Here is a 19,241-nt window from a genome sequence, read left to right as displayed (position 1 = left end):
ATCGTTAGTTGCCGTGAACCTGTATTTTTCAAAGATATCGTGGAATTTAACGGTAAAATCAGCACCAGAGGCAGTTACTATAATTGATTGATTAGTAATGTAAGTTGATTTCATATTTAAGTTATGATATAGTATCATTGTATATTTAATATGTATGTTACACTCCCGGGAATAACCAATGGTCAGTCTATTCAACTGCTTCATACTATCAATAACTCAGATGGACAAATCGAAGTAGGTCTATGCGATGTAACGTATTACCCGCTGTGGACCAATATAAATACTGTGAAAAGAAATACTGTGATGTTTATATCAGGTGAAAACAGTGGTATTAAAAAATACATTACTATACCTGATGGGTATTACAGCGTATGCTCACTCAATGATGAAATTTTTAAGCCTAATGGAATTAGTATCACACAAAATGAGTCGAATGGGACAGTGAAAATATACACTGGAGAAACAGGTATAGGTATTGTTGAGAATTTAGCAATTGCACTTGGATTTGGACAGTCAGTAACATTACCAACCAACAAAACAGTGAATGTATATGCATTACCCGACTTAGTTCCCTACAAAGAGTTGTGCGTCCATCTTGATCAAATCACGACGGATAATATTCAACTAGAAAGTCCTTCAACTCTGCTCAGATCTATTCCAGTGAAAAATGAAAAATATAATAGCGGTAGAACGGAATCTTTCTCATCATTACAATATAAAAAATTAAAGCGGGGTATTATTTCAGACATCAAAATTTCTGTATTAGATGTAAAACACCAACCTGTACATATAGGATACTTAATTGTAACACTTCATATTATAAATAATGGTTGATGATCAGGCCCTGGAACGCTCAGACAATGTAATACAATTGCGCTTTCCGATCTCGGAGACACAGAAGGATTCTGTAAACCCGGTACTGATGGTAAGTTATACGCTTTACACTTACACGATAATGTATTCATGCGGAAAGAAGTTCACGGGTAATCTAGAAGATTTAAGCGATGTCGACGGTAGTAGACTCCTTAAAAACACTTTGTACAATATTACTCGCAACGGTGAGAATAAATGGACTATGGTCGAAGCAAACATCGAGTGGCTATTGAATATCGTCATTACCCCCACCTTAAGTGATGATGGGTAAGGGACATAATTTAACTAAGATAATCAATAGTGGTATCGTACTCGCGGGGCCTATATCCCGTCAAAACGAAAAAGTGTGTTAGTCTCTCCCCTGCCAGAAGACCCAGGTCATATGTTATATAGTCGTCCGGCCCTAAAAAATGTTAGTTTAAATTTGGTTACTGAATTCGATGATATTAATGTTAACTTGAGTGCAATACCTAATATTTCTACTCTTATTATTGAAGTCTTGTTCGGAGATGCACCGGTAGATGCCTTCGAAATATTGCCAGTTCTATCGATTAAATGGCTCAAGAAACACGAGCGTCGACGTTGCAGTATTACTCATATCGGAGCATCACCCTCGAGGGGGTCCAAATTATTAAAAGTGACAGTATTTCTCTTACTAAGATATTCTTGCCGTATAATATACATTTGATAAGGTTGATGTATACTCTCAAAACATTTAAGCAAGACCAATTAAAGACTATTATATGATCGTAATATACACTATGAGTTTATATCCGGGGCTCAATGAGGCATTTGAAAAGATGGATACTGTTCATGGATTTCGATTACATCAAATAAGCAACATAAAACATGGAATAGAGAAGGATAGGGAGTTGAGACTTGGATTGTATAAAAAGTATCGCAGAGCCGTGAATGCTCTGGACGGATTTGACACCGCGCTTGTAGCAGCTGGCATGGGACTCGGTGTAGCAGGTGTTGGTTTATTATGAACTATAATCGCCGCGCCTATCGTGCTTGGCATTTAAATAGCGGCTGGAGTCTCGGGACTGGCAGGAATAGCGATAAAATTCATTTCTCGTAGGTTGCAAAAGAAAGCATTAAAACACGATAGTATTCGGATACTCGCCGAAGCAAAGTTGAAAAACATTGAGGATCATATTTCGACAGCAATGGTCGATTGTAAGATATCCGAGGATGAGTTTCGTTTAGTGCTGTCAGAACTCACCAAATACAATGCAATGAAGCAGGAGATTCGATCAAATTCTCGTAAGACCAGTGGAAAAAAAGTTCATAGAACAGGGGAAGCAACAAGCGCGTCAATTATTCCATGCCAAAACCAAAGAACTGGTTGGAGATTAAAAATAGATTGCTTACTATCGTTAGATCACATTTAGACAAATGCTTACATAGATATATATATAATAATGGAGATCGAAAAAGCTATTAAATGGAGAGAATTACCACAAGGTTTTTATTATATCAGTGATGTCAAACCAACCAAATACGGTTATCAATTGTTTCTTGTTAATTTACAAGAAGAGTGTAGTTATATAGTCTGGTCTCCTAGTAAAATGAACGAAGAACTTAATAAAAATTTTGAATATCGCTTTATTGATAAAAATAATAAAGAATATTTTTATTACCATTTAGGCTCATCTAAAGCAATGATTGGCCCCAGGTATTGGTGAGCTAGGGTCAATTTAACTTAATCTCATGACTATCGTTGAATCGCATCATCATTTTGGCATAAAAAAATGCCACCTGTAGTAGCGGTGTAGGTGTATAAAACTGGCTCCAGTGGAGTTGCGGCAGAACCCCCATTACCTATACTATTCCAGGAAAAGAAGCACTGATGATACCATCAAGCCTTCAAGGAAGCGATCCTGTCAGAGTGGACTCTGTCGTCCATCTTCCTGTCGCCAGATCGGAGCAAAAAGTCCAGCAAGGCCCGTCCAATACACACTCTCGAATGGGCCTTCATTTTGCAAGCTCCTCACAGCGATATCCCGTTCGCGGAGCTCTCTATACTAGAGTGTAACCAAGGTGGTACGCGCTGGGAAGGACCTTGATCATTTTGTTCCAAAGGGCAATAACTCTCCTTTTGAAATGATATAAACGACGGTCCAACCTGTCGCATCCGGTCTGGTTCTCGGATCAATGCGCGCTGCAACAACTAGTGACATGTTGAGGCGGAGCCAAGCTAAAGCGTTACCCTGCAACAACTAGAAACATGTTGAGACAGAGTCAAGCTAAAGCGTTACCCTGTTGTCTTCTTCAAGAAATCACCATGAAAAACGGTATATTACCACGGTATTTTCTAGGCCAGAAAACAGCGAGGCATTCTATTTTATGTTACTCATATATATTGACATAACATGCAGTTCGGCAACGGATAATGACTGTTAAAAATTCATGCATGTGTAATCTAATACTAGCACACATGCACAAGTATACCAAGATATCAAATGAGATAATAACAGTCATTGTGCAATACAGATCTCAATTGGTGTAAAAAGAAGAAAAGAATAACATTTACCGGTAGGCTACTGGCAACTTTACGCTGCATAAGACTTTCACATTTCGCCTACCGCTGTACAGTTATACATGCATATGATGTAGCCTGCTTGGCGATACTACAACCAGAAACTCTTCCTTGGGGCAGGTGTCGAAGTTGGCAAAAGGATGACATACATCCTACATATGCTTCATGACCTACATTTTCTTCATTTTTGTCTAAAGTGCCTTTTTTCTGCAAAAGTCGTAGTAACTCTTATGCATATAGTGGTTATATCATTTTCATATTTTTTGTCAATCTTACATTGAATTCCACCAAAGGATATCATGTTTGGTTTATGTGCTGGATAGCTCTTTGAAATGTTTTGAGATATCATTGATATTGAAGGTCAAATTCACAATCAAAGTCAAACGTGATAACTCATGAAGGGTTGAAGTGTAAGGTCAATATTCAATTCAATTCTTTATTTCAGTATAAAGGTCATAGGCCCACGTACAAATACTCATTGAAAAATACAGTATGAGGCAGATGACAGAGGGTATTAAGTGACAGTATTTCGGATTGCAAGTGCTTCCAGTTTATACTTAACACAATTAGTTACAATACTAGTGCAGTTACAAGATAATAGTGTATTATATTTAAATAAAGTAGGATTGGAAGAGTTATAAATAGGTAAATACTTATTTCTTAAATATCTGTAACATGGGCAGACAAGCATAAAATGAATCTCATCTTCAATTTCCTGTAAATTACAAAATCTGCACTGCCTATTACACAACTCTATACCGCATCTTCTACCTAAATTTACCATCAATGGCAACTCGCCAACTCTTAACAAACAAAACATATAATGACGGCTTGTGGTTTCACAGAGATACTTTTCAACTGTTAGCAATGACTTATATTCCTTATACATTGATAATTTACGTATTTTACAAACTTTACAATACCAGTCCTGTTGGTTACATTCTTTTAACCTTTGAATAAATGCATTAATAAAGAGGGTCTCGTTACCAACTTCCTGCGAAGTCCACACGTGGCCAAATCCATAACAGAATAATATTCTTTTGTCACAAGTTACCTATGTATTGCGATTAACTTCATATAAAGATTTCAGCATTAAATAACATTGCTTAGGGTATCTATACCTGGGTAAAGATAACAATTTCAACCAATATTTAATACATCTCTTGTGATAATCTATAAATAATCCATATCTACCTCATTCGCCAACGGCAGCAACATTTGTAACATGACTTCCAATTCCAATAGTAAATTTATATTCAAGGCAACAGTGAAGGCCATTCATAAAGTATTTTTTTCATTATCACTAAAGTGCCTATTAGATATTTGTGAAGTATCAAGCATGTAGTATTATATGTTATATTATTTGAATACTCATGTATGAACAGTGGTAACAAAGCACAGTCACCTAATTTCAATGAGTAGCATAAGCCAAATTTTCATTGTTTCATATAATTCTGCCTAGGGCCTTCATTAGTGGCTTATTTTCTGGATAGCCCTTTGGAAGTGTTTTTAAAATGGTCCCAACTGATATTGAAGGTCAAATTAAGTCTTAATGTCTTTCAGTAAAATGTTTCACAGTCACATGGTCAAGTACGATAACGTCAAACGGCCAGAAATGTTGCTGACCTTGCGCATACATTGCAACACGAATGGAGGAACATTTAATAATTCAGTCATACCATGCCTCAAGGTGAATAGCGGACCGACACCAACATGACTGCGCAGCCTGCGACTATACGTGGCGTTGACCACCTCGGTGAAACCCACAAGCACGGGTATAGTGCTGACAAAGCTAGAAACATAATCGGGGCGAACCGGGATTCGAACGCACAATCATAGGTGTCTGGCGTGCCCAAGGGACGCAACTCTGCACAGCGAATCACGGCGCCTTAGACGACTTGGCCACCCGTGACCCCTGATAAAACAAAACTATGAAAATCTATCGGGAAACAATCACTTAGTTGTAAACATTTTCCAAATTCACTGCAGTGACATACAATAAGGACTCACACACTACAGTGACATATACAAATATAAAATAGGGCTAGGAACAGTGTTTTCACGAATCTTGTTATAGCTTTTTGCACACTGGTGGCAGGGATGATGACGGGAAAGTTAACAGTGTGTCATGAGCTTGGAAGGAACCTGATGAAGGACTGTCACTTGGTTTTTTATCCGATGTGCAGCTAGATTATTACCACTATCGGATTGTAGCCTATTCATCTTGCACTTAGGTCTGATCAAACAATTTTGTATATATTTCATGTATAACATTTCTTCTAGTAACTGTACTTCAGTATGAATCCTTGATGATATTTATACGACATCTGTCAATACATACTCATATAGAAATCTCCTCAACTTTAAGGCTTCGATTCACCATTTGCACCTGTATGTTTTCGCTGTTTGCTGGGGGGCATGAAAATCGTACGTGTGTTGTTTAGATGTCAAGTGCTCTTTAAACACTTTGTTTAATTATAGATAACGCTTACACAATTCACAGCTTGCTGAAAATGAAATCTATGCAACATGGGATTGCTTCAAATAAGAATGGTGTAAAATGGTGCTAGAGTTGCCAGAGATTTTAATGTTCACAAACTTATCTCTTTGGAGATTTTATCTGTAGCAGGGCACCACTCATGACTTGCCATGGTCAGGTCGTCCACGTATGGCGTCACGTCAGTAACACAAGTAGTTTCGATTGATGCTTCTATGGATTTCCCCAGTTTATTAGTGGCAGAACTGGTTGATGGAGAAAAACATCTGGCCCCAACGTCCAGCGATACGTCAAATTTTGCTTCCACGTCACCATCTAGCATGCCTAGCTTGGTGTAGACAACATCTCAGGTTCAGAAGACTAGACCTGAACATATGAGTCAAGGTTTCATCTGGACAGATCTCAGAAGCATCCATGGGAACACCCCTCTTTCTCCAAATATTATGTTGCTATTTTCAATTACATAACAGTCACACCACTTTATATGAGGCACAGTTATGTTTTGCCATTAGAACATTAATTGATTAACTCTTTTTTAACGGATTTAGAGTGAGTGAGCATGGTTTTACGCCGCTTTTAGTAATATTCCTGCAATATCATGATGAGGGACACTTCACTCATTGTACCCATCTCAGGAATCGAACCAAGGTCTCTGGCGTGAACTCTTTAACCACTGGGCTACCCAACCGCCGGGTTTGGAAGTAATATGGTACAACTTGAGCTTGTGAATCCATGGCTACCACCTTTATGGATTGGAGATGTCCAGAAATTAGGTCATGTGCTCGATATGAATCTTTGATAAAGTTACCTCTGCATAACCACATCAAATATCATGCAAATGACAAGGTGGTAAAATTAACTGAATTGAAGACGTCCATGCCTTATGGGTACCCTGTATTCATATTCGTGGCAATTGTTGGCAATTGTTTACAGCGACACTCAAAAGTCACTGTTCAGTTACATATCATTGGATATGTATCTAGCCCAGTAAATGAGGTTTTATAACTATTGTGCAAAGACGAAAGGAGCGTTTTATCATTGTGTCTAAATTTAATTCCAATCTTCAAAGTCATATGTCTGGCATACAGCAAAACATATTAAGAGAAGTAACTGTACATAACTGGAAATAAATAATTGTGTGATCCCTGTTGCCTTCACCTCTGCTGTTATACAATTTAGAAGGAATTGGTGGACATGACAGTTACTTAAGGACAGTGGGTACAGTGTAATTCGTCTATGCAATAGATCAAATAACTTAATGAGTTGATATTTCCCTGTTCACGGTTGCTTTGTTCGTTCTGCTACAGTGAGAGGATAACTTCGGATATTGAGTAGTATGTCAGATAATGTCATCCTTTTTAACTAGTAGGCCACCGTTGACTGCAGTCTACGCTGCTAAAATGACAGGTCAAAGATGAAGGACATCGCCAGTCGATAGCGTGTGTTTCCTCCCTGTGAGTTGACTTGTGTCTGACATGTCCTGCCCATCGAACCAATCAGAGTAAGGATTACACACTGGTGAATCGTGCCCCCCTTGTTCTGCAATGCTAGAAACAGCTACGGCAGTGTCTGTGGTTGTGTTTGTCGCTATCGCATGGGTCTGTCCAACGTGTTCCATAAATGTGCTATTGTATTTAAATCCGGCGATCGGGAGGATCAACGTAGGACATCAATGTTGGTGTTCTGTCGAGAGGCAAAACATATGGTTTTGGCGAACCTGGACATTATTTGGTCACACGGTAACCATGGCAGTGTACTGTTTCCACATGACATTACAATTACAAATACTTTGGAACCAAGTCGACGACTTTTACTTTTAATACCGACTGTATACGTTTGGCGTTTCTTGTATACATATATTTGGCCTACAAATAAAGCAATTGACCAAAATGGTCTTCAAATTAAGGAACTGAAACGACATGCCATTACCCTGTTATGACAACATTCACTCATGTGTACAGGACCGAGACGGCCCCTGTGCATTGAAGATTTGCAAGGGTATGAAATGTCTGAAGACTCGAAGTGGAAAAGCTGTCTGTGTCAAAGGTAATTGCTGAAATGTAAAAAAATCAGCCTCATTGTTCTTGACATTTCTTTTAACGAATCGATTTTGAATAAAGAGTTATATTAGTATTTCAGTCTTCTTCACACTCTTCCTACTGCGCAACACAGAACTTATGTAAATGAACACACAACACTTTAGGATATCCGCTGAATACATTGAATTTGGCCTTTAGAATTATAGACATGTCTCACATCTAATTAAGTCATTAAAAGTCGGCTGGGATATGACATATCAGTATTCGGTTTGTCAACGTATAAAACTGTTTCCTTTATTGTACCATGACCAATATGTCATCATATTGTTTATTTGGGGAATCAAGTCAAAAAAGAAATTAGCAAATTATATTCGTAATTTGTAATAAATATGTGACTCAGGGTCTGTATATATATATATATATATATATATATATATATATATATATATATATATATATATATATATATATATATATATATATATACAAAAATTAGGTAAATGTTCACTCGGTGTACATGTAATATATAATAAAATGATAAAGTCCATGAGACAGCGAAAGTACTATGTATATGAAACTGATATAAAGAAGATGATGGACTAACGTGGACTTTGAGACATTGAAAGTACTATGTATATGAAACTGATATAAAGAAGATGAATATATTGTGATAGAAATGAAAGTGCTTCCTTTCTAATCTTAAACATAATACAGACATTGTTATTAAAGAGACCGATAAAGGAGGTGCTATTGTTATTTTGAATAAATAATTTTATCAAAGAAAGATAATGTCCATTTTAAATGATGATCAAAATTATAGCATTTCTGGTAAAAGAGGAGAAAAACCTGTCCAGAATGAAGTTAAGACATTGTTATGATGGTGAAATTCTAGACAAGAAAAAGGACTATCTTATCAATTTTGAACCTTAGACTGCTATTTTTTATGGCCAACTCAAAGTACTTAAAGGTAAATGTATTCCAAAGGAATTTAATGATCAAAATTGTGAATTTATTACTTTTGAAAATCCCGAGGGTTTATTATTGAGACCTATTGAGGGAGGACCCGAGAGCTGTACTTAGCGTCTTAGCAATAGAATGGATATTATTCTTAAGCCCTTATGTAAACATGTAAAAAGTGTTCTCAGAGATGACATTGATTTTTTATAAAAATTACCTACTGGGTTACCGGAAGGATCAATGTCAGTTTGTTTTGATTTTGTTAGTTTGTACGGTAATATTGAAACTGAGCTCAGACTGGAAGCTATCAGATACTGGCTGAAAGAATACTGCCATGAAATACCAGATAGATTTTCGGATGATTTTATCATTGATGCATTGAAGTTGGTTATTACCAATAACATGTTTTATTTTGATGATTCTTATTATTCACAAAAGAAAGGAGAAGCCATGGGTACAAAGGTAGCCCCTACTTATGCAACCCTTGTTTGGGGATGTTTAGAGAATATGTTTTATGATAAGGTGAGAGATGATCTTGGTGAATCTTTGAAAGAACAAATTGAACATTCATGGAAAAGGATTTTAGACGACTGTTTTATCATATTAAAAACCAGTGAAAGTCAACTTACATCCATTCAGGCAATTCTAAATTCACTTAATGCGTCACTCAATTTCACTGTGGAATAAAGAATCAATTTAATATCTTGGAGATTTGTACAAACTGATATATTTTATAAAGATACGGATACGCACCAATCATGTCACCCGTATCATACAAAATGTCTCACAAGACGTATTTGTACCATTGTTTCTGGGCATGATGTTAAAACTACCCGCCTTGCTGAACTTAAGTGTTTCCTACTGCATCAAAATTATCCCGCAAAGCTAATTGAAGATAGCATACGGAAAACGTTTAGTATTGAGCAACTAAAACTTAGAGAAAAATCTGAAGAAAAAAATATGGGGAATAATTTAACTCTAGTATCAACCTTCAACCCTAATCATGAAAAACATTGCCCATGGTTCAACGATACCTGACTATTTTGAATCAAAGTATTAAAATGGAGAAGATATTGAGCAAATATCAACAACAAAAATATCTTTGAAAGATTTTGACATGTTTTTAATTTGATTCTATGTCATCACTCCACAGGTGTCTTAGTGCGGAGACAAACGTTGCCTAACTTGCAGCAATGTAATTGAAGGCTGTTCAGTCAAAATTACAAAGGACACTATATCTACTGTAAAACAAAATGTGACTTGTGATACTAGAAATGTTATTTACTTGATTGTTTGTCGTGGATGCAATGAAAAGTATATTGGAAAGACAGAACTTAAATAAAAATGAAGAATGAATCTTCACCGTTCACAAATAAAGAAGCAAAACCACTCAGTGAACAATTAGACACATGTGGAAGCGGCAACGATTTAGTTTTCCCGCTATATAAGCTAAATTATGATCATGAATCTACATTATTTCAAAAAGAGCAAGGGGCGGTCGGGTAGCCCGGTGGTTAAAGCGTTCGCTCGTCACACCGAAGACCCGGGTTCGATTCCCGACATGGGTACATTGTGTGAAGCCCATTTCTGGTGTCCCCCGCCGTGATATTGCTGGAATATTGCTAAAAGCAGCGTAAAACAATACTCACTCACTCACTCAAAAAGAGCAACATTTCATTCATAAATATGCGCCCAAGATAAACGTAAAGGCTTAAGTTATTTGTCCATTGTCACCATGGTATTGTGACGTCATAGTTCTCCTAAATGTTAAGACGTCACGTAACTATATGTCCGTTATTCGGTTATGGCCTGATGAGACTCATTCCTGGTACGAGTTGAAAGCGCTAGCCAATTAAAAGTGTGTTCAATCTTACTCCACTTATTTAATTATCACAACATATATATATATATATATATATATATATATATATATATACACACAGACACACATACATATATATATATATATGAAATATAAAAACACATATACATTATGAATACATACATTATATATTCATTATATTAGAATACATACACAATATATATACACACATATACTACAAGCACCAATACACCAGCAAACATGCCTAGTATGTACTGCTGCTACCACATATGACCTATTGTGTTGTCTTTTAATGATTGGATTCTTAATCCTGTGTGTTTAATATAATTTATTAAATATTCATTGATCTTGTATGGTTATTTCGGTAGCAGACTTTCCAGTGTGCATTCTATCCTCGCTGCTTTACACAGGATTATTATGACTAACGAGAACAAGAAGTTTGCATGAGATTTTTCATAAACTAATTTCCAAAATAATGTTTGTATTTGAGTAATATGAAAAATAACAGTAGAATAATTGTCATTTGGATGATTTCAGATGTATAAGGACCGGGACATCTAATGTACACAATTTAATACACCAGCTTGAAGTGTTACTATTTTGACTAATGGAATCCAAATATGAGCCAAGTAAGAGTATGTCAAACCAGAGGAAATGCAACAGGATCCTGATTAGGAACAGGCACAAAATGAGTATTATTTGCAACCAACAGCTTGGTTATTGGACCAAAATCATAAAACAAAGTATCCACTTGGGTTTCTAGTTCTTGATTCTAAGTTGTATTTTGCGGTGATGTCAAAGTAATATTTTGATATAAAAAAAACGAAAAGTAACGCATCCTGATCCCATATGAAATTTGGTTTCAGCATCGAGTGAAGTGACACGTGAACAGGATGTCACACAACCCGAGGATCACAAAGGTAAAGGCATTCATCTGGCCCTAGCTTACGTCCCTGCTGTTTGATCTCTGTACAGTCCGTTTGACTCCAAATGAGAAGATGAATTGCAAAATAACTCTGTGTAGCACGTGCAGACCGTGCTTGGGCTGTGCCTTCCACGGTTTGTCCCCCCTACGTGTCATGTACACATTTCTATACAATATTACATGATAGTTTCTTAAAGAACTTCACCCGTCATGGGTCTTAAAATAAACAAAATTCAGATTTTGTTGGGTACAGGGTATTCATGGTCATGTACCGTATTGATGTTTCATACACTTTTCTGGGTTTTGAGTTATTTTGCAATTCATCGTTCGCATTTGGAGTCAAACGGACTGTAGATGATTATTACAAAACTAAGCTGTCATTTAGAGTAACAGAAATGTCAGTGACATACAACCCTATTACATAGTAACCTTAATATAACTAGTCCATGACACATCAACATGGGCTTACAACAGTAATGTAGAATGTATTTGTATATACAGTCTACGTTCTACAGCACCTGTATACTTATTATAGGTCGTGCATTCATTTCTGTTACTTATCATTACCAGTACGTTTGCCACACCCTTCTGAAAACACGAACTACGAAATAAGTGTCCAATAATTTTCTACTCGTTCCTTAGGCCTCCCTTAGCTCGAGAGTCGAGTGAAGTTGACATATGATTTTGTTCATAAATATAAGCAACAAAACCATTTTCATAATCATAAGAAATCTCTGTCAGTCATGCTCACAGAAACTGTTGTACACGTGAAATCATAAAATACACTGACTGAATCCATTTTCCTACACTATCATAAGTTTGTACAATTTCATTTTCTACTCTCTTGACTATTTGGGCTGTTACGCCAAGTCGTCTCAAAGGCATACTGTTACCGGGTCCTCGGTAATGATTGGTCACCAGTGGTATCTATTCCAAAACGGATTTCATTACACTAGACACCACCATCCATTACACTGCACAATTATATACCAATGTTTTATTGACCTGTGTGATTTACTGTTAAGATTGGATTTTAAGTGATCCGTTCATTTATAACAGCCCCCTTTAGGATTCTGGGTTAGTGTTGCCCCCATGATCCTATAGTGCTCACTGGAGTCGACTACATGGACTGGGTCATCAATCCGGTGACTTAGATGATATTGTGTTATCATACACTGATTGCGTCGGTCCTTGCTCATAATATCAATCCCTTCATTGTCTGGCCCAGAAGTGTTAATTGGCAGGACGCTGGCATAGAGTTGGAATATTGCTGAGGGCAGCTCCACAACAAATAATATCAAAAACATAACGACATGGGTTGCATTATATGCTACTGAAATTCCATTGTAATTGAAAACTAGCACTGAACAGAACACACATTGATATATATGTGTAACTTTACACATACTAAACAAAATAAGATGAAGATTAATACAGAATCTTCAATACATGTTTCTGATGACTAATAGAGAATATGACCCGAGTGTCTTTTGATATCAAATATATCAATCACGAGTTGATAAAAGAGGAAAAACTCCGATGCTTATTTATCATCCAACATCATTCTTCCAACTTTTTTTAGTTTGGCTACGGTAATAAGCAGTGCCTCCATGTTAACAATGACGTCACAATGGTCTACAAAGCATTCTAATGCAATTTTAATGTAGATCTCACTAGATCTCACCCAAGCGATATCTACTGTGGAAGCCAGTATTGTATGATAAATATTGATGTTTTCTTTCAGTAACACAAAATCACACACAATACCAAAGTCAGTCAAACACTCATCTCCTCGATGCCTGCAAGAATGGAGACATGTGCCGAGTTAAATACTTATTATCTGTGGGTCATGCAGACATCAACACAAGAGGACAGAACGGAATGACACCACTGATGCTTGCAGCACGGAATGCTCATAGGCAAGTGTTTGACTTTCTTGTGGGGAAAGGAGCCAGTATGTCAATCATGAGTAGAGCTGAGATGAACATCCTTCATGTGGCGTGTGAAGGGGGCAACGTTCCAATAGTGAAGTATGTTCTCGAACAGAACGTGACAGACATCAACAGTATAAGACGGGACGGGTCGACGGCAGCCATGTTAGCAGTGTTTAGGGGACATGGAGACGTATTTAACTTGCTGGTGAGTAAAGGTGCTGATCTAACACTACTTGATGATAAGGGATCTACTTTTGTGGATCTGGCCATTCGGGGAGGAAATACTGAGATAGTAGAATATGTATTGCAACAGAACAGTGTGGACATAAACAAGAAACACTGCGGGCTGACACCTGTCATGCTTGCAGTATTTAACGGAAAACTAGACGTGTTTAATTTCTTAGTGCAAAAAGGCGCTGATCTGTCAATAATGCACCCTGATTATGAGACAATCCTTCACATGGCATTGGAAGGGGGAAATACTGAGATCGTAAAATATTCTCTCGAACAGAACATTGATGCAATGAACAACGAAGATCTGGATGGCTATACATCAGCAGTGATAGCAGCAAAGATGGGTCGCAGAGACATATTCGATTTACTTGTGAAGAAAGGAGCTAATCTGACTATGAAGGAAGAAAACAACAATATCCTTCTTATGGCGTGTGAAGGAGGAAATGTGGATATAGTAAAGTATCTCCTCAAACAAAATATTGTAGACATCAACAGCAAAAACGAAGAAGAATTGACACCAGCAATGGAGGCAGCACGTAGGGGACATAAAGAAGTGTTTGACTTACTTATCAGTGAAGGAGCAGATTTGACTCATGTGAATGAAGACGATGACAACATCCTTCATTTGGCGTGTTATGGCGGAAATGTGGATATAGTGAAGTATGTCCTCCAACAAAACATTATAGACATCAACAGCGAAGACGTTGGCGGATTGACACCAGCATGGATAGCAATATCTCAGGGACATGGAGACATGTTGTATTTGCTTGTGAGAGAAGGTGCTAATCTGATTCAAGGGAATCATGATTATAGCAACTTCCTTCACGCGGCCTGCTCAAGCAAACAAACTGAAATAGCGAAGTATTTGATCACAAAAACAACTGTGGACATCAACAGTGAAAATAGGGACGGCAAGACACCTGTGATGCTGGCAGCACTCAAGGGACTTGGAGAGGTGTTTCACTTGCTAGTAAGTAAAGGTGCTGATCTGACAAGCGTAACTGCACGTCAGGAGAACATTCTTCATCTGGCCTGTGATGGATTAAACGTGGAGATAGTGAAGTATATTCTTACACAGAATATTGTAGATGACATCAATTCAAGAGCACAGAGTGGGAACACTCCACTAATGAATGCAGCAAAAATTCGAAATAAAGAAGCATTTGATTTACTTGTGAAGAAGGGGGCGAATCTGACATTAGTGGATTATTATGACAAAAACATTCTTCATTATGCCTCGTTGGGTGGAAAGTTGGAGATAGTCGAGTATATTCTCGCACAAAATATTGTAGACATTAACAGCAGAGAAAAGGGCGGACAGACGGCAGTAATGAAGGCAGCCTGGATGGGGAAGAGAGACGTGTTTGACTTCCTTGTGACGAAAGGAGCAAATCTGTCATCCGTTGATACAAATGGCCACACCATCTTATATTTTGCCTGTGAATCCAGAAATATAAATATTGTGAAATATATCCTTTCACATGTCACTATAGCTACAGCCGACAAGGAAAAGGTAATTCTGGCCAATAAGGATGAAAGTGGTAGCTGTGCAGTGAATGAACTTTTAATGCAATACTGAAGAAACATCACACCAAAAAATATGCGGATTAATGCACAGTTATACGAGTTCATCTTTCCAAATGATGTTGGTTATAATACACACCCTGTGAGTCAATAAGAAATGTCCATAAGCATAATAAAGCTCGACAAAAACGCAAGTGATTGTGACTTTATCATAAGCATGTATTTGTAAATTGCTATCAAATAGTCATCATAACATGCCACCGTGTATTGTACAATTGTAAACAGGGCATTGCATAGGACATCATGTTTGTCAAATTTGGAAATGTCCTCCACATGTCTCCCATAAAACACTTTGAAAGCTTTGTTGATGCCTTGAATGCTGCAATCTTGACCAAACAACACTTGAGCAAAGGTTAGCATGATTTTGTCTTATATCATGTTTTATTGTGAAATGCAGAACCAAAGGCTGGAGCTGCTGGAATATTACTCGACATAAAGAAACAGTTGACTATTGGAAAGATGAAGGCATCCCTTTTGTCATGGTCTTGTGGAGAACGTTTCGATGACATTCAAAGTACCTGAACACCCGATCCCATTAGTCGCCTCTTGTGACAACAATAGTCGCCTTTTACGGCAACATGTATGGCTGAAGGCCTATTCTGCACCGGATTTTTCACTGGTTTTACTTGTCTCTTAGGTCTAGTACAGATGGGCATGTTTGTCAAATTTGGAAATGTCCTCTTCATGTCGCCCTATATTTACAGACCACTGTCATATAGCTCGAATATTGTTGAATGCGACGTAAAACAAGAAACAAACAAACAAGCAAATGATACTACAACTCTATTTGTTCCTGCCATAGCAATTGCTGAGTAGAAATTTGTATTGATTTGTGTAAACTTTGTGAATATTGTAGTACATTTATTGATTGTATACCACTTCTACAGTTCTTTTGCGAACAGATTTCCGGGTTGATATATTGTTTTAACTTGAGAAACAGAAACTGGGGTCTCGTCGGGGGAAACGTAGAACAATCTACACACTCGTGATTAATCTGCCACAATTAGAACTCGGTTTTTAACCACTGTGTTCGGTTGTTACCGAATAATCTACTCACGAGTGATTAATCCGTCACGATAAGAACTAGGCTTTGCCGAGTTCTAATTGTGGCAGATTAATCACGAATTATTCAGTGGACAATTTTGCTTTGAACATAATATTTCACATCATGACACCAAAAATGTTACCAAATGAGTTATCTAATTTCCCCATATTTTTGTGAATGACAAGAAACAATGTGAATTTGACAAGCACAATACTTAATTGTGTGTGAAACATAAGTACATGGGATATATGTAAACCATATATTTATCATTTCAATAGTTCTACAAATATTTGCATTTGAATAACCTTTGTAATGTTATATTGTTATTTCACTGCAACAGTTACCTCCAAACTTTATTCTTTTGTTATTTTATCAGATTAGAAGTTAAGACTTACTGATAATAGGTAATTTAAAATTAACATTTTCTTTTTTTATCTTCATGAAAACAAGACTAATAATAAATATGTATTTAAGTGACCTGTTCATATATAATTTTTTTGTAAAAAGTATTACAATTAAAATTAGACATTGCTAATGTAAAGAAATGAGGTTTATGGTAAAATGTTATAAGAGGACCTCTTGTTGGTAAATTTCTTCATCACCCATAAATTTGAGTTTTTCTTTACTTACCATGTTCTGAAAATTTACACATTACACATTAGAATAATTTAAGTTCTCTGATTAAAATAACGACACAGCTTTCCACTCCTAGGCAGCCAATTAGATTATGTGAAAAAAATAAACCACAGTAAACCATGTAATGGGACAATGATAGATAAAAACACATTTCTTGGCATATTGTCATATGTCCAGTTTATCATCCCAAGAAATGCGAAATAATTATCATTAAAATTAAGCTTGCTGTGCATAATGGGACTCTTTATCTGCTATGATAATATAACCATTGCATTATTAAAGAAATTTTGTTTTTTCAGTAAACATGATAAAAAATAAATCTTTGGTTTAAAATATATATTTGAGACAAACATAATTCTACATGTCTTAATACTCTGTGTTGTCTGTTAATTATGAAAATAATTAACTGTGATATTGAGTTTCTACCTAAAACTAATGATATGCAGTTAATTTTGAGATTAATTCATCATATCTAAAATAAATGTACATCATTGTTGAAAAAAAAAGGAATAATGTTTTTGAAAAAAATAATACCTAATGAGGTTGATTGGTGCCCACCATGTTTATCTTCACCATTTTGTCTGCTCCCTATGAGAAATCAAAATAGTTATGAACAAATATAAACACATATATTACTTTTTTAGTTTACATAGATGTAGGTATGACGTAATACATTCAAGTTTAAACGTGGAAATGTTGTTTTTTCATAATACGTTTCTTAATTGTCCTGAGTCTTCATGTTTAAAAAAACACCAAATAATTATAGGCCAAAATACATTATTTATATTGACCTGGATAAACTCCACCTGTTGAAAGGGGAAACAACTGCTGTGGTTGCAAAACATCTTGGTCGTAAGACGAATGGTCCGTCCGGCAAAGATTGAACGTTTCCTGCATTAAAATTGAGTAAATTATTTGAGTGTATATTTTCTTAAAATATGAAATGTAAGTCTCGATTATTTCAAAATAACTATGAAATATGTTATTGATCGATCGGCTCTGGATCAACACTTCGTTAGACGTGACCTCTCTTATGCGGTTGATAGTTATTGTTTTAAACAATACCAAAAACAACATGGTTTGTTTCACTTTTATCGGAATTTTTACATGAATTAATTAACTGTTTCATTAGCTTTGTTATTAGCCTTCAAAACGCCCCGTAAAGAATTTACCGGAATGACTCACCTGGTCACGTAAAATCGATGCGGTGTCTCGCTTCGGTCTTCCCATTTTGCAATTGAATCTGGTACATTGGGAAGCCGAAATTATCTGATATATCTCCACATATCACACCCCTTCTTCTCCTACAAATTTTCTCTCGGTCACCAACTTTCGGAGATGGAAACATCGTCACTACAGTAATGTTTTGCCAGCCGGGGATTTCCTGTACCAGACGACCTCGGGTATCCCCGATCCGAAAATAGTGCCGTCAATGTTTTTTAGCCAGCCAATCAAAACGCGATGGCACAACTCTCCACTCTCAGCCAGCCAATCAGATTGGGTGAAAAATATAAACCACTGCTGGCGATTGAAGATCAAGCACTGTTATGGGAGAAATTTTATATATCACAAATTATTTGTCCAAATTATTGGATAAGCATTTTATTGTCTGATATAGTGTGATGTCAAGAATCACTATAGTGTTAAGTGTAGAGGATTGATTTATTTTAGCCAGCCGTCAGCAGAACTAGTTTCTTTGCTAGAAAAGTCTTAGCTGATCGAATTGGTTGGTTGGTTGGCTGGCCGGCTAGTTGGCTGATTGGTTGATTGGTTGGTTGGCAGGCTGGCTCGTTGGCTGGTTGGTTGTTTGGTTGGCTGGCTGGTAGTTTGGTTGGCTGGTTGTTTGGTTGGTTGTTTAACGCCATACTCAGCAATATTCCAGCTATATAACAGTGGTTTCTAAACAATCGAGTCTGGACCAGACAATCCAGTGATGAATATCGATCAAGCATTTGGGATCGATGACATGCATCAACCAAGTCAGCGAGCCTGACCACTGGATCCTGTTAGTCGCCTCATACGACAAACATGGTCGCCTCTTACGACAAACATAGTCGCCTCTTACGACAAGCGTAGTCGCCTCTTATGACAAACTTGACATTAAATTGGGTTTGCACTTTATAACTTACCTA

General features: G+C 36.8%; 1 protein-coding gene across 1 annotated transcript; it reads left to right on the top strand.

The window, feature by feature from the left end:
• Positions 1–13,557: 13,557 nt before the first annotated feature.
• Positions 13,558–15,423, top strand: LOC139458084 (putative ankyrin repeat protein RF_0381). Its single transcript, XM_071239391.1, has one exon. It carries the CDS (start codon positions 13,558–13,560, stop codon positions 15,421–15,423), a length of 1,866 nt encoding a protein of 621 aa, XP_071095492.1.
• Positions 15,424–19,241: the final 3,818 nt, after the last annotated feature.

Source organism: Haliotis cracherodii, unplaced genomic scaffold (genome assembly GCF_022045235.1).
Source record: "Haliotis cracherodii isolate W230 unplaced genomic scaffold, xgHalCrac1.p SCAF_12, whole genome shotgun sequence".
Taxonomy (NCBI): Eukaryota; Metazoa; Mollusca; class Gastropoda; order Lepetellida; family Haliotidae; genus Haliotis; species Haliotis cracherodii.
Note: the sequence above shows the minus strand (reverse complement) of the source record. Positions and strands in the feature narration are given on the sequence as shown.